At 44.7% G+C, this 16,105-nt stretch overlaps 1 protein-coding gene across 1 annotated transcript in view; it reads left to right on the top strand.

Moving 5' to 3' along the window:
- DHX35 (DEAH-box helicase 35) overlaps positions 1 to 15,769 on the top strand; it is a 69,832-nt gene extending 54,063 nt beyond the window's left edge. Inside the window, exons 15-22 of the mRNA XM_008160926.3 lie at positions 422 to 517; positions 2,344 to 2,438; positions 4,114 to 4,191; positions 5,756 to 5,885; positions 7,816 to 7,897; positions 9,926 to 9,997; positions 10,589 to 10,700; positions 14,635 to 15,769. Of these exons, the coding sequence (XP_008159148.1) occupies positions 422 to 517; positions 2,344 to 2,438; positions 4,114 to 4,191; positions 5,756 to 5,885; positions 7,816 to 7,897; positions 9,926 to 9,997; positions 10,589 to 10,700; positions 14,635 to 14,679 (710 nt within the window). The 3' untranslated portion in view covers positions 14,680 to 15,769. The remainder of the gene's footprint in view (positions 1 to 421; positions 518 to 2,343; positions 2,439 to 4,113; positions 4,192 to 5,755; positions 5,886 to 7,815; positions 7,898 to 9,925; positions 9,998 to 10,588; positions 10,701 to 14,634) is intronic.
- The last annotated feature ends 336 nt before the right edge of the window (positions 15,770 to 16,105 follow it).

The following is a 16,105-nucleotide window of genomic DNA, read 5'->3' as shown; positions in this document are numbered from 1 at the left end:
CTGTGGTGTACAGGGTCAAAGGCTGCTGCAGACCCTCCAGAAGCGCCCTTTGTATTTCGCACTGTGTGGTGGTTGGGCCCTTGGAAAGAGCAGTCTGTGGAGAATATGGGACCAGAATGAGGCTGCTGTGGGCAAGGAGAAAGTGGGAGCAAGAGGAGGCTGCAGGGCCATTTTCTTATAATGAAGTCCTTGAATAGAAGTCATGAGAAGTATCAGTTTTTTAAATTAAATATTCAAGAGCTCAAAGCAGATCTTTTCTTCTTATAATGTAACGGTGCTCAGGTGCCAGATTGAGTGTGGTAGTGTATGATTCATCCTTTGGATACCTTTTTTCAGCATACATCATCACCTTTTATTCTTCAACAACTGTATGTCTTTCAACACAACGGTACATGCCTTCTGATGGTTGTTCTCATGGCAGGTCTGGACAAAGACTGTCGACTAACTGAACCACTTGGCATGAGAATAGCAGAGTTTCCTTTGAATCCCATGTTTGCAAAAATGCTGCTTGAATCAGGTGGGTGGAGACCAACAGTTCTCATTGATTTTTTTTTTGTCTGTCAGAGTAGTTATTTCCCTGAATTCTATGCACCCTGGGGAAGAGGGTTCAATATACTTAGGGGAGTGAAGGAGCTATTGATTAACGCTGTTGGGTGTGGGGCATGTTGCTAACTTGTGATTCAGTGTCAGTCTTTATTAATTCAGTAAGCACTTCTGTTTGTTTCTCATGAGCCTAGCACGGACAGCTTTAGATTTTATTTTTTTTTAAACAGGGACGTTATTGTGGTAAAAAATACATAACAAAATTTACAATTTCAGCCATTTTTTAAGTGTATAGTTCTGTGGGGCATTAAGTACATTCACATTGTGGTTGAACCATCACCACTATTAATTTCCAGAACTTTTTAATCTTTCCAAAATGAAACCCTGTACCTACTAGACACTAACTCCCCATTCTCTCCTCCTCCCCAGACCTTGCAATCACCATTCTACTTCTTGTCTCTGAATTTAGAAACCTCAGATAAATTGAATCATACAATATTTGTTCTTTGGTGGCTGACCTTTTTCACTTGGTATGTGTTCAAGGTTCATCCATGTTGTAGCACATGTCAGAATGTCCCTCCTTTTTAAGGCTGAATAATATTCCATTGTATGTATAGATCACATTTCGTTTGCCCATTCATCTGTTGATGGACACTTAGGGAGCTTCCACCTTTGCTATTGTGAAGAATGCTGGAAACATGGGTGTACAGATGTCTGCTCAAGTCCCTGCTTTCACTTATTTTGGGTATATATTTAGAGTGGAATTGCTGGATTATGTAATAATTCTATGTTTAAGTTTTTGAGGAATTACCATACCATTTTCCACAGCGGCTGTACCATTTCATTTTCCCCCCACTAATGCACCAGGGTTCCAACTTCTCTGACATCTTTAGACTTCTCTGAGGATATAAATTAAGGGATAAAAGTGTATGATCTAAAGATCTTCTTATACTTAGAAACCACAATCATCTAGAGAGCATAGTTTTCTCGGCCTGGGAAAGTAAATAAATGTTTTCTTAATTTTATCTAACTTTTACATTAGTTGGCAATCTACAAAGTTGTATGTCAAACTAAGCATGGTGAAAGTTAACTATAATTGTGTTTTGGAAAACCACATGACCTTAAACTTACATTTAGCAACAGGATTCTAAGTTTGGAGTTGGGAGTGGGCCACTCATGAGGCAGGAAGCTGGGGGGCAGTGGGACAGGCAGTGCAGTTTGCTCTCACTGTCTATGTCCTGGAGGGCTGATTGCTGCAGCCTCTGGTCCCAGGTGCCAGCAGCAGCAGCAGCAGTAGCTGCAGCCCACAGAGTGCTTCCCTGGTCCAGTTTTCCAGGTGCTAGAGCCTTACTGACAGACAGGCCACCTCAGAGAAAGGTCCAGGAGCAGAGAAACAGCAGAAGGGACACGACCACGTATTCCCTACACCCTTCCTCTCTCAGGCTTTCTGCCAGAATTCTAGGTGTCCACACAAGAGAGTTGGGAGCAGGTGTAGAGCTGACCTGCCCTCAGTGGTGGGGCCAGTCCCACTCCCCATGGCTCACAGGAGTATAACCCTCTCCGTGTTGCAGCTGCGAGTTAATGAGCAGCTCCTTTTTGAGTCCTTCCAGGCCTCCAGGCATCAGGCCAGGTGTAGGACATTCCATTTGGCAGAGTGAAGCGTTTATGAATTATAAACTTCAAAAATCAAGCTATATATGGATATATCATCTTAGTTTGCAGTATTGTATAAGGAAAATGTCTTTCATTTCTTGTTGACACAATGCATTTTTGAAATCAAAGGTGCTTTGTGTTTTATAGGAAATTTTGGCTGTTCTCAGGAAATTCTCAGCATTGCAGCCATGATGCAGATCCAGAATATCTTTGTGGTCCCCTCCAACCAGAAGTCTCAGGCAGTAAGTCCAGTGTTCTTTCTTAGCTGTTCATACCAGTGTCTTTTTGACTTTGGGCTTTCCTTATTAAAACGACTAGGAACTGCTGACAGCCGAGCTGTGCAAATCCCAGCTTGCCTTTGAGTGTTTGCTGTGTGCCTGACACGAGCCAGACATTTTCTGTGCATCCTTTCATTTTATCTTCACCGTAAACCACGAGGTAGATGCTGTTATAATCATTTTTCGAGATGGAGCCACAGGAAGGTTAGGTGACTCACTCATGGTTGCATAGCCAGGGTGGAGTTGCCTTTCACAGTCCAGAGCCGCAAGTCTTAACCATTGTCCTACTGACTTTCCCGTAAGGAAACTTGTCCTTTAGGCTGTTCTGGGAGCAAATGAGTGGGCACATTAGTGACGTAAGGAGTCAGTGCCCAGGCCCAGCAGAATGATTCTGGTCATGTTGGAAACCAGCCACGGAAATGACAAGGCCCTGCCTGAGGCCCAGGCGCCATTGACTGAAAGCATGAATGTTGGACAGACTATGAAGGAAAGTTGTGATACTGAAGAGCACCATGCAGGTGAGGCATACGATGGAGGCAGTTCAGTGATGAGTTCAAAGTTGGCTGCTGTTGGAAGAGTCAGAGAAGCGGCAGCCTTCTGCATGGAGAGGCTGCCTTTGGATGTGTAGTTGGGAGGAGAGACCTTTCTTATGGATTCTTGTCATCTTCCCTGATAGTCATATAACCATAGATTACAAAGTTTTCCTGCCTCCATGCCCAGGTGGTTTTGTCTGTTTTCTCCATTTTCTGTTTATTTGCTTCTCTATTAGCTTTTTTAACAATCCTACCTCAGGATAGGCAAACTCATTTTCAAGATGAGGAAACAGAAGTTCTGATCAATCTGTCTAAAATTACAGCATATTTCCCCTCCCCTTTATATCCCATCCCCTGCTTTATTTTTTCCCTCTAATACTTCTTACCCCCTCATATACAAAATATTTTGCTTATTTATCTTGTTTATTATATTTTTCTCACCACCATATTATTCGCTGTTATAGCCCAAATTCATAGAACGGTGCCTAGCCTATAGTAGGTGCTCAGTAAATATCTGCTATTGAATGAATAGAAGGAAGGAGGAAGATTAATTATGTGGTGTTTGATGCAAGGAGAAAATTCTGAAGTGAATCAGTATGAGTGTACTTGTATTTATATTGTATATGCTGCTCCTTGAATCCATGGGAGCAGATGGCATTGCCCAGGATGTTACAGAAGGAAAAATTTAGGGATGGGTTCTGAGCGGTAGCCTAGAAACATGAGTGTCTACCATGTGCCAGACAGTTGGCCCCTGCCCTCCATTGGGGGCTGGGAGGAGTTCTTAAAGAGATGACATTGCCTGCATAGAGGAGGAGAGAGACAAGAGCACTAGCATTTATCTAATAACCGTACTAGATACTTCATAGTGAATTATCTCAATTCCACAGCAAGCTTGGTAGATAGGCTTCATATCCTGATTTTATAGATAAGGAAATTAAGCCGAGAAAGGTTAAGTAACCAATCTGAGGTCTTTCAGGAAATGGCGGGGCTAGAATGGTGCAAACCAGGTCTTTCTGGCTCTACAAGTCATGAGCCATTCATTGTATGTTACCTCCCAGTATGAGAGGCTCACAGGAGTCAACTTCTAAATGTTTTTTTCTTTCCAGATTCGAGTGCACCGAAAATTTGCTGTGGAGGAAGGTGATCATCTCACTATGCTCAACGTGTACGAGGCATTTATCAAAGTAAGCACCGCTACTGCTTGAAGGCCCCCTCCACACACCTGTTCACTCTGGAGCCACGAGTCCAGAAGTTCGGTTCATAAAGGAATGGCCAAGAGGCCTCTTCGCTTTCCTGTTAGATATGGCCAGTACTTCCAATCTGTGGGTTGGCCCCTGCCTGAGATTGTGATGCAGTTTTGCTGAAAGAACACAGGAATCTCGCTCCTTTCTGTCTAGAGGCGAAGCCCATAGCAGCAGGCTGCCGGCTCGGCCCTCCTCACCCCTCTCCCCTCACTCTGTCTCTCACCACCCAGTGTTGCTGCACAACACGGCCGGCATTTGAATAGGAACTTCTGTGACATTTCCTGTAAATAAGCGAGGCTAGGTGTACTTGTAGGTTTAGTTGACTCTTCAGAGCTGTTTATGTGAGTTCGAGACTGCACACAGCCACCTCTCCTCAGCAGTAGACAAGCTGTGAGAAGCCATTTATGTGAGGATCCATGTATATTCACGTACCCTACCTGTATTTAGCCTTAGGTGATGTTCATTTTTATTGTTTTTAATATTCTGTAGAAGTAAGAGCAAATAATATAGCTTAAAGTTATCACCAAAAATTACTAAAAAGAGAGATCTCAAGATGATGAAGGCAATGAAAATAGAAACCTCTCATATAAAGGAAAGGATGGATGTAAGGGGGGGATGAGATATTTCAGATTTTCAGTATCTTGCATTCATTTTTTAAATACTTTTTTTAGCAGAGGAGAAACACTAACTTTTTGTGTTATCAGAGATATCTGAAGGGAGATTATTCAGTTTTCAGAAAAAACCTGGTCTCTTACTGAGATTATTAATCATGGATTAAATCAGTTCAGATTTGTTTTGTATATGCACAGTATATCATCCTCAACCTAAAGCTCCCCCTGCCAGTGGAATGCAGGTACAGGTCTTCGTTGTGTTATTCTGTGGTTGCTTTCTGGGAAATCATCTGTGTTTTCATTTTCTTATTTAAAATGCTTTCCTCCCTGGCTTATATGATAATTTCTGAGGTACATTCCCACAGCAATAATTGATCTAAGACATAATGATCATTCTTTAGAATGTAGAACAGAATTAAGTTCTGTTGATAGAAAAATTGTACTTTCAGGATAAATAGTAGTAATTTGGAAATTATTTCTGAATTGGCAAGTGTCATATTGCTTGCCTGCAGTCCAATAAAGTGATAAATTCAAGCAGTGCCAACAGAGGAAGGAACGTTGATTTACAAAGAACCACAGGGAAGTGATTCTGTTTGGTAGTTTGCCACTCACGTAGGAAGGTATTTAAGATTGTCATTAAGATTGACAACTCTGCTTGTCATTAAGTTCTTATTTGCCCTTTAAGCAGAGAGTGAGATCAAAGAGCAGTCAGATGGTGAGCTTGCCAGCATCTCTCAACATCTGGCCCAAAAAAGGGCCAGTTACGGTCTGAAGATCTTGTCCCACTGAGTGAGCAAATGCAGGAGGAGAAAATGAGGATTTTCACAGTCTAGTTGTGGTCAAGAACCTGTCTGTGGTTTCCTCACTCTCCCCCCTTCTGGATTATTCTGTAGCACAACAAGAACTCTCAGTGGTGTCAGGAACATTTCTTGAATTACAAGGGTCTTGTCAGAGCTGCGACAGTAAGAGAACAGTTGAAAAAGCTTCTTGTCAAGTTTCAAGTGCCCAAGATATCGAGTGAAGGTAAGAATAAGCTGCCGCTGCTGGTGATGTTCCTTTCTTTGCTCGGTGTAGCTGCCCTGTTAGGGTTCTCATCCTGGGGTGTGGTGTGAGGCTGCGCAGTGTGTTCTGGACCTGTGTTGATGAAAAGCTGTGTGTAAAAGTAGCATATTTTTTCTAAGGAGGCTCATTTTTATGTCCGAGGGTTATTGCTAAAAAATTTTCATAAGAATCATTAACCTTCAGATCATTGCACATTATATAGTTAATTTTCCCATGGAGGCTTTGTAAGAAAAACTACTTTTAAGTGGACAGTATTTATGGCTATGACATATAAGTTACATTTTACTTTCAAATACAGATATTTTTAAAGCAAGTGCTGTGTGTTTAACCTGGGCCGTCACCAGGGTAAGACGGAAGTGCTGTGTAAGGCACAATCTCTGGCCTCTGAAGTGGGGACACACTAGTTACATTACTCTGTGACAGAGGTCCTACAGTTCTCTCATTCTCCCACTCTGAGAGGTGTGGGCATTATTACCCACACTTTATATTACAGATGAGATGTCAAGTCCTGGGGAGAAGTTAAGTTCAGAATGACACAATTGGTTACAGCAGGGGAGGTCTGTGTGTGGCTCAGACCTACACTTCTGAGGAAGTGACACGTTTACTCCTCCATTCAGCAGTTGTCTTTTGAATACCTACAGTGTGCCAGGCACTCTGGGGGTGTACTCTCAGCAGCCTTAGTACTTTCCTGTGATGGGCCAGGCAGTGTCCAGAGTGTTTTCATATATTAATTCGTTTAATGCTCACAACAATCCAGGTGTTATCTCCATTTTATGGATGAGAAAAATGAGGCCAGGAGGCAGCGAGTAACTTGGGGATTGAGTGCCTGTCACCTAGCAGAGAGGTTGCAGTCTTCTGCGTCTGTGTTTCTTAACCTATTTTTCATTATCAACCCCTCTCCCAGGAGAAAAGTTACATTACATTCTTCCTAATGAGAGAAATTAAACACTAAGGAATAAGATTTTGTCGGGAAGGATTGAACTTTGAGGGCCTTAAGTACTGTAATATCCAAGATTTCCTCCCACTTGCTCCCCAAGAACCATTTTTCACCCCTTTTGTTCTACATGGAAATTTCTCATGGCCAGTTAGAAACAAGGGATTGCTTCTTGGGTCAGATTGTGGTTGGAGGTATGAATTTCGGATTCATCAATTCTGTGCTAAATAGAAGAGGTACCTTTTTGTCAAAACATTGCTGGTAAAAATGCAGCGAAATTGATATTCTCATACATTGTTGATGATTTTGTAAGTTATACTACCTTTTGGGTACTTATTTATCAACAAACTATATTTCATTGAATCTAAATGCTATCATGAGTAAAGCATGCCATTATTTTATGTGCCACTGAAAAGAGTGAGTCTTAGAATTGATGAAATATGGTATGTCATTAGACACATAAATGACACTGCACAAAAATTTGGAATGTATCCTTTGAGAATCATCTAATAAATGGGAAGTCTTTATCCTTGGAGGATGTTTACTGTCGCGATACAGACACCCATTAAAATGGAACATTTGCAAATTGTGAAGAATTACACACTGTAGCTTATAACCACAGAAATAATGTGGTTTGAGTGTCCCAGTTTGTATCTTGTGGGAGGAACATTCCCACAAGATGCTCTTCTAGAAAGGAGTTCCTGAGGTCACTGGCCCACCAGTGGAGTGCTCTCTTAAGTTCTGGTGCCTGGCCTTGGTCTGGGCATCTGTGGCCCAGGAGGGTTTGGGTCCCAAGTCAAAGGCACAGCACAGTTCAGCATGTTTCCCTCAGCAGCCATTGCAGGTTGCAAGGTGGCTTGAAGCAGCCTGGGGTGGGGCCTTGCGGCACAGGCCTGAGCACACAGAATATACAAAGGCAAGGGTCTCATCCATCATTCTGTTGGCTACTTTGTGTAGGTGATCCAGATCCGGTTCTGAGGTGCATCGTTTCGGGATTCTTTGCCAACGCAGCGAGATTTCATTCTACCGGAGCTTATAGGTAACATGATACTTTATGAAGTCATTTATTAAAGGAGAAATCTTAAAAATGTCCAAAACGCATAGAAAGCTGCTGTACAGAAAAAGGAGAGAAATTAAAGAATTTAATTTAAGAGAAATTAAAGAATTTCCCCTTATTTATATCGTGCCTCTATCCAAAGGTGAGTTGAGGTTAGCTATATAGCTTTAAGCAAAGTCTCTTAACTTTATGGAAATGATTCTCAAATATTCAGTCCATCCACATGGTGTAGAACGATGACAATTTACAGGAGGCTGGTCACATTTCCATTCCAGTAGTAGAATACGAGGACTAGAAGGAACCATCGAAGATGCTCTTTGCTAGAGGAGTTACTTTTGTCACTGGGTAGCTCAGGTAATTTTAGAGAATTGCAGGATTGAAGCCACCACCTACCCCGGTGCATTGTGGCCACAGTGGGGTCTTTGGATGTTGGCCAGTGTTTCTTCATGTGCTGGGCCTGCCCTCTACCCCTCCCCTCCCCCCCCCCCCTCCCCCCGCCCCACTACAGACTGCAGCCTGTTGTTTCCAGTTCCATTTTCTAGGCAAAGAATATCACTGGTGTTTGATGCCCACCTAACAGCCTTTAGTATATTAAAATATAGTAAAAGCTAAAGTGTAGCTTAACTTTCTTTTCTCCAAACTAAATCATTCCACTTTGAATTGTTCCTTTTAGTCTGTCTTCTCTCAGCTCATTTTAGTCTCATAACTTCACTGTAGCCCGTTTAAAGTGCAGCGATCATAACAATCTGTTACTTAATACGGGAGCAGTCAAAAGGCTTTCTCCCCAGCTCTTCTTTGGGATCCCTTCATGTATTCGTTTGTCATTAGCTTTTTCCCCTCAGAAGACATTTCAGTTCTGTTACCTTGAGGTCAGTTGTGATGCCCTGGACACTGGGCTTTATTAACAAGTCCAGGGCCGCATTGGGCCCTTTTTTTGGGGGGGGGGGGGGGTTGGAAACCAGGTCTCCATCTAGCATCTGTTTGAACCTAAGTATAGCCCGTTACATTGATCTCTGCTGTGTTCTTTTTGCCACTCCAGGCCAAGTAGTCTAGCCGGTCAGTATCATGACTCTTTGCCCATCACAGGAGCTCCCCTCCCAACGCTGAGCTGTCCATGTTGGAGGCTACGCTGAGAGGCCTGTGATCCTCTCCAGTGAGCACCGTTACTTCGTTGTCACCTCAATTGCCCCATTCTCCTCAGCAGTACTGATTAGCAATTTCTAGTAGCATTTAAAAAAATGCTCCAGTGTCCTCAACAAAAATATGGGTTACATGAGAGGCTTCACAGTCCGTGAGTCCCTTTGCGACGAAGTTCAGTGTCTGTCAGCTCAGACTACCTGGTAGGACAGCTAGGACCCCAGGTGCTGGAGGGGAGCTCGGTCATGGCGCTTGAAACACTTGCCTGACATACAGATCCCTGGCACCCACAGAAACTCTGTAATTATGGTTCGGGCAGTGACATCCTAATCTATGAATGTGTGAATGCTCCCTTGTGATCTGATCTTATTGATAGTTGTGTGCTCAGTAAGTTTTTTTGAATTAAATTGAGTCAAATCTGAGTTGGAATTTGAAATATTTTCTCAGCAAAATGGATACTTCAATATTGAGCTTTCTTGTTTCCTTGTTATTATCTCCCCCATAGTCTTTAGTATTTAGCTTTGTTTAATAGAAATAATAATTTATATTATTTGTTTCCAAGGAAATGATTTTGAAAGAGAACCTACAAATGACAAACATAAGCACTGGCAGAGCCATATGTTTCTAAACTTTTTTTCTGAATGTCCACGTGTTGCTTTTCTTTTCTTCCCTTGTTTGCATGATTTATTCTTGACTTCTGGGGTGGCAGTTGGGGAGGGGCCTTTGAAGGGCACAAGAGAAGATGGAAAGAATAGTTTTGTTCCTGTGAGGTACAATCTGCATGCATTTTTAATAATATTAAACACGTCTCTCGGAGAGTCTTGCTGTAAGTTTTTATAATGTGCTTCAGATAAAATTCTTCTGTTTTACAAGGACCATCCGTGACGATCACGAACTACACATCCACCCTGCGTCAGTCCTCTATGCAGAGAAGCCCCCTCGCTGGTAAGCCACCCTCCTGCTTCGTAGCCTTGTAATGTGTCGAAGGAGAGGCCCAGTTCTGTTCGTCTCTGGGCCCCTATTGTCAGGCACTGCGCCTGGGACAGGCGCCCAGGACACTTTGCTATTGACTTTGTTATACTGGGTCGTTTATAGAATTTCTGCTCTATCAGAGAGCCCCTTAAGCAAATGGTGATGATCCTGTACTCACTCATCCATTCAGCAAACATACTAACCCCTGCACTGAGCACAGCTGTGTGGAGATGAATTCAGGTCCAGGTGAATTTATAGTTACCTTGGAGAGATAGACATCACAGATTTCAGTGTCTTAGGAGAAGGACTTTGATAGAGGGGTGTATGAAGAGTTGAGGTTGGTACCTCCTGTACCAAGGAGAGTCAGGATGGTTGAGATGTTTCAGAAATCATGTAGGAGCTAAGTCTCATCTGTGAAATGGACACTCTTATTTGCAGTGCATTTGTGAATATAGTGCCTAGCACACAGAATACACACCTAGTAAAGGTGACCAGTTCTAATGGTGATTTTTGACTCTCATCAGAAGATATAGGAAATTAGCTCATGTTTCTTTCTTGTTTCAGGGTTATCTACAATGAAGTTATACAAACCTCCAAATATTATATGAGAGATGTCACTGCTATTGAATCTGCTTGGCTGTTGGAGCTGGCTCCACACTTTTATCAGCAAGGAACGGTAGGAATGAACAGAGTCTGTCTCCCAAAACTGCCTGTTAACCTGCCTCTTCATATTTTTAAACACACACTTATTCCCCAGTTCACTGCCCGAAATTATCCCCCTAATAGCACATAAGGTGAAATGGCCATTACCATATCCTCTGACCATTCTGGGTAAAAGTACTTGCTTATAGTTTAATCTCACTGAGGCTTGATTTTGGTCTTTAGTAGGACTGGTCTAAAGTAGCCATACTCCCATGACATAATGACCTTTTTGATGTCTCAACTGAATGCCTAGGGTATTTAATGAAGCCTTTGCACTCTGGTCAGAACTCCAGTGTCTCCACACTGTACAGACCTCCAGACTCTCCCAGTCAGCTCACCACTCCCCAACCACTTTGGTTGGCCAGCCTTATCGAATCTTGGCTTGCACATGTGCAGCTTAGTACTCAGCCAAAGACTGAAGGGTGGCCCCATAGAGATTTCTGGAGCTATTCCTTTCTGTGAATTCCAGCTGTCTCAGGCTTCCTGAACTCTTCTGACCTGTTTCCTCTGTCCAGCATACTGCTCTCTATTTAGGATGTACTTCTGTGTGCCAAGGTTTGCAGACAGGCAGAGACCTGGGATGAATATAGAGCTCACCTTGAGTTTCCTCCTCCTGCAGGGTTGTAGCCCTGTGCTCTCTGTTGCCCAGTGCCGAAAACATTTGCATCAGATATTTTATCTGGTTTTTACCATCATTTACCTCAGAGGGAAGGTCAAAAACCTGTAACTTCATCAGGGTTATAACCAGACTGCAGTGTTTTCAACCCTTGACTGGTACATTTAAAAATTGGGAGATTTCACATTAAATACAGATTTCAGGTTCCTTTTTAAAAAAAATCTTTATTGTTGAAAGTATTACATATGGCCCCTTTTTCCCTCATTGGCCTCTCCCAGCCTGCCCCCACCCCTCACCCCAGGCCTTCACCTCCCTATTGTCTGTGTCCATGGAGAGATGCAAATCAAAATGAGGTGCCACCTCACGTTTCTCTTGAAAGAAGCGGAAGTATCTGCTTACATGGAGCTTGCGTTTCTGCGTGGCAGCAACAACAGGGCCTGAAGCAGGACGGCCTGTATGAAGGGCCCTCCAGGCGTTCCAGCGCAGCCCTGGCGTCCCTTGTTCAGCTCCTGGGAACATCTGAGTTGTGACCCTGTGAATGGAAGAATCTCATCCATCTCTCTTGCAATAAAAAGGGCAATTGTCTTTTAAACATTTTCTTACAATATTTAAATCTTACCCAATCAAACAACAAACATTTCAAGCATTTCCTCATAAAGATATTTCAGCCCAAAATGAGACCAGCTGCAGGGACTGATAACAGCGCTGAATGTGTTGTCTCTGTTTGTTGGGCTGACAAAATAGGATAAACTAAAGTGAAAGAAAGTATTTTCCTTTAAAACCTCTCAGGTGGAAAGTCCAAGAGAAGTGATGAGAAAGGCCAAGAAGTTGGGAAGAATGGCCAGCTGTACACGTGCTTATTCAAGGAACGAGGTGCAGGCAGTTAGAGGAGACCCCTAAAGAGGCCGAGGCTCTTGCTGAACAGAATTACCTAGAAGCTGAGTCATTTTCCCTTCTCAGCTCAAAGATAGAGTTTCTTTAGGTCAAACCCACAAAGTTAAAGAGCAAATAGCCCCAGAAGTTTGAAGAAAATGACAACACAAATTTCCGCATTTGTCTCCTCTCTCCAGATGCCTGCTTTTCATCTCGGCAGCTCTACTCTGATCATTGTGTGATCAGTTATTTTTAGAGGGGCCGGGGCCTTTAGAAATCGCCTGGTTCACCAACCTTATTGTACAGGCGAGGCCCTGAAACTCCCCAAGAACCGCAGCCCCTCCTAACGAGACAGTCCGAAGGCACCGCTATTAACTTTTAGTCCAAAATGAATGGCTTTCTGCAAGAGCCCTGCAGACCTCCAGTGGTGCCCATGGATGGTAGATGCGCCTGTTGAACACAGCGTAGCACCTCGTGACGTGCCCGGCTCTGTTCCTGGCACCTTAGGTGACTTTCCATTACCGATGATTTTCAGTGTCACTCTCACCCTCTAAAGAGGCCTGAAATGGTCCGGAGTCGGCTTTGTTTAGACTCAACATTCTTCCCAGAAATGAGCACCAAAAATGGTCCACAGGCACGGTGATGTCATCTCCCGTTCCCAAGCTCAGGCTGTGGAGTGTCTAACGTTAGTTGTAGGGGTCACATCAAGTGAAGTGAGATAATAGAAAAATTCAACAAGACCCACAGCCAGGGAGAAAAACAGGGTGACCTGGTCAGAGATTTGCCTTTCAGTCCTTACATTTTTATTTTTTTCCTGATTCTTAGAAATAGCTTTGGAGTCTGGGGAAACCTCTAAACCAGCACCTTTGCAAGAGCCTACACTGGTCCTTTCTTGGGCATAAGCAGTTAGAAATTCACACGTGTGTCCTGTCCACACAGCCCTCTCTGTCGTGCTCGCTGGTGTGCCGTCTTTGGCACCCTGTGTTCTCCAGGGCCGCAGTTCTCTAGGCCATGGGGATCGCTGTCTCGAGTCAGTGGGTGTGCTGGGAAACGGGCTCGGGCACTGAGGAGCGGGGGATGACAGCGGGCCCTGTTGGCAGTCAGGGCTGGAATTCCTCCAGTGAAGATCTCACCGCGTTAGGGTGACATGCCTTAGGTATCTCTTGGTTGTTTGTTTATGATTATTAAGGGGTTATCAGAGATACCTCAGTTGGTGAACTGAAGTTCTTTATTTAAAACTTACGTTTATACACTTCGTCGTAAGTGCATATTTTAGGATTTCTAGCACTTTAGGCTTTACCTTGGAACAGCGATTTTTAACTGGTGTGCTGCAAGAATTTTAAAAACACACAATACCTGCCCTAGCCGGTTTGGCTCAGTGAATAGAGCGTCAGCCTGTGGACTGAAAGGTCCCAGGTTCAATTCTGATCAAGGTCACATGCCCCGGTTTCAGGCTTGATTCCCAGTAGGGGGCGTGTAGGAGGCAGCCAATCAATGATTCTCCATCATCATTGATGTTTCTATCTCTCTCTCCCTCTTCCTTCTTCTCTGAAATCAACAAAAATATATTTAAAAACAAACAACAAAAACACACAATACCTGACTAGTCAGGTGCACTGATCGCTTTTCCCTTAGAATGTCAAATAAAAAAATGAGCAGCCAGCACAACAATAGCTGTCCGGTGTTAATGATTCAAAATTATACCTATATTTTTGTCAGATCAGCAAAAATTATATTTTTTGGTGTGCTGCAGAATTTCAGAGATGCAAAAGTACCAACCATGAGATGCAAAAGGTTGAAAATTGCTGCCTTAGAATGTAAAGAATGTTATCTCTGTCGGTCCTATTATCTGATGCCCATGGTTATAATGTTATGCTTTCTATGTTATTTATGCTGGTAGAGAGCAACATTTCTGAAGGAAAATCCTGTCACTAGGAGGTAACCCTTTTCCTGGGGTCTGGGCCTGGATCACAGGTGCCTGCATCTGAGACGCTCGGTAAAATGATGCGTCTCCTTGTTCCTGTGCCTAGGGAGAGGATACCTTTCCCTGACCATTCTTAAGGAATCCATGGAAACGAGGTGGCGTCCAGCCTGAGCCAGTCCCTGGGCACAGGTGTTTGGCTGCAGTGCTGTCCTGGGGGCTGGGCAGAGGGAGACCGAGTCTCACTGACAGCACCCGCACAGCCTGTGTGCCCAGGTTGAGCCCTGGCAGGCTGGGCCTCGGGCTGTGTGCTTACTGCAGGCGTTCCCTCTTGCTCACTGGTGCTTTTCTCCTGAAGACGCCCGAGGGGCACGGCACTAACCGAGAAGGTGTGAACCGGATGGAAGCTCTGATTTGGTTATTTCTATGGGCCTGGTGTTGAAGTCTGGTTTCTTTGTCTAACCAACCCCACTTACGAGGTTCTCTTTTCTCTTGCAGCACCTGTCCCTAAAAGCCAAAAGGGCCAAGGTCCAAGACCAGTGAGCAGAGCCGGGCTGCTTGGGGCCCGCTGCTCCATGCTGCTGCCCCCAGCTCGGGGCGCGGTGAGCTGTCCTTGGCTCATGTGGACCTTCAGCTGCTCTGATGGGGGCCGCCGCCCATTCCTTGGCCCCCTCTTCCCGCTCCCCTCAGCATTGCATTCCTCGCTGGGATCCCGGAGGAGTTGTGCGTGGGCAGGCACCCTGCCGTGCTGCACCCAGGCAGAGCGGGAGTTGGCAGGGCTTTGCTCTTTGGTCACTCGGCACCCTCACTGACCCAGCATGCCACTTCCAACAGGCACGCCGTCCTGGCCCAGCTTAATGGGGACCGAGGAGGAAAGTGAGCCGCTGCCGGCTGAGGCACCATGTCGAGTGCACAGAGGGTTAGTTGGGCTGGCTTGGCTCTCTCCTGGGGGCCACGGCTGTGTCGGCTAGTGAGGGCCGCTGCCAGATGGGAATCTGTGTATCCCGGAGGGAGAGACCCTGGAAACGCTGTGATTTCCACCAAAATCACCGAGGGCTCCCGGACCAAGCAGCTCTGGTTCCCCCTTTTGCGCACGTCCGTTTATCTAGGCCCAGAAGACTCACCAGGATTGGTGATGACTCACAAGCACCGTTCCTTGTTAGCAAACGGTTTCTGTTTCAGAAGTGGGCCAGCTTTCTCCGCGTATGACACCACGTCCCCTGCCACCAGCGGAGCACTCGTGAACGTCCATTAGCTCAGCCCCACCGGGCACCCTCTGCGGCAGGAACTCCCAGCAGCGTAGAGGCTCAGCTTCTCTAGCTCAGGAACAGAACTTATGCATTTGTTTTTGTTCGTTTGCGCGGTTCTTGCGAGAACGCGGGCGGCTCTTCCAGCAGGCACTGGTTTCATTGCTGCCCAGGCTTCTTTGCTGAGAGGTTGGCATTTCAACACGTGACCTGTCCAGATTTGGTCACCTTCCTGTTTCAATGACATTTAAGAAATTGTAGTTTGAAAGTTTATTTTTGTACTGATCTTAGTATGTACCTGCCACTTTGGCACCAAACGTGTATGCCATTTTTATTTCCATTTTATAGTGATAACCTGTCAATAATAGTAAACCTTTATACCTAAAGTAGATGTATTCCCTCCCACCCCAGTTCTCATGGTCTGTGTTTTAAGATGGTCCACTTCATTCTCCCGAGTGAGGGCCTGGCATTAGCTAAGAAACCTGATGCCATGGCATGCAGCGGCTTTAGGGGTCAGGTTGACAAGGAAGCCCACCCAGCAAGGTCACATGACCACATGCCCTCAAGGCCTCACTACAGCAAACCATGGAACGTGGTTTAAATGAAGTCCCGGGGATTCTTGCCAGTGTTCGATTGGGGTCTTCCTGTAGAGAGGTCTGAAGTACTTACTTGTAGAAAGTGAATTGAGGGCCACGGCAGGTCCTCATAAGCTTCTGTTGGGG

This window comes from Eptesicus fuscus, chromosome 12 (assembly GCF_027574615.1).
Source record: "Eptesicus fuscus isolate TK198812 chromosome 12, DD_ASM_mEF_20220401, whole genome shotgun sequence".
NCBI lineage: Eukaryota > Metazoa > Chordata > Mammalia > Chiroptera > Vespertilionidae > Eptesicus > Eptesicus fuscus.
The sequence above is the reverse complement of the archived record's forward strand: the minus strand, read 5'-3'. Positions and strand labels throughout refer to the sequence as shown.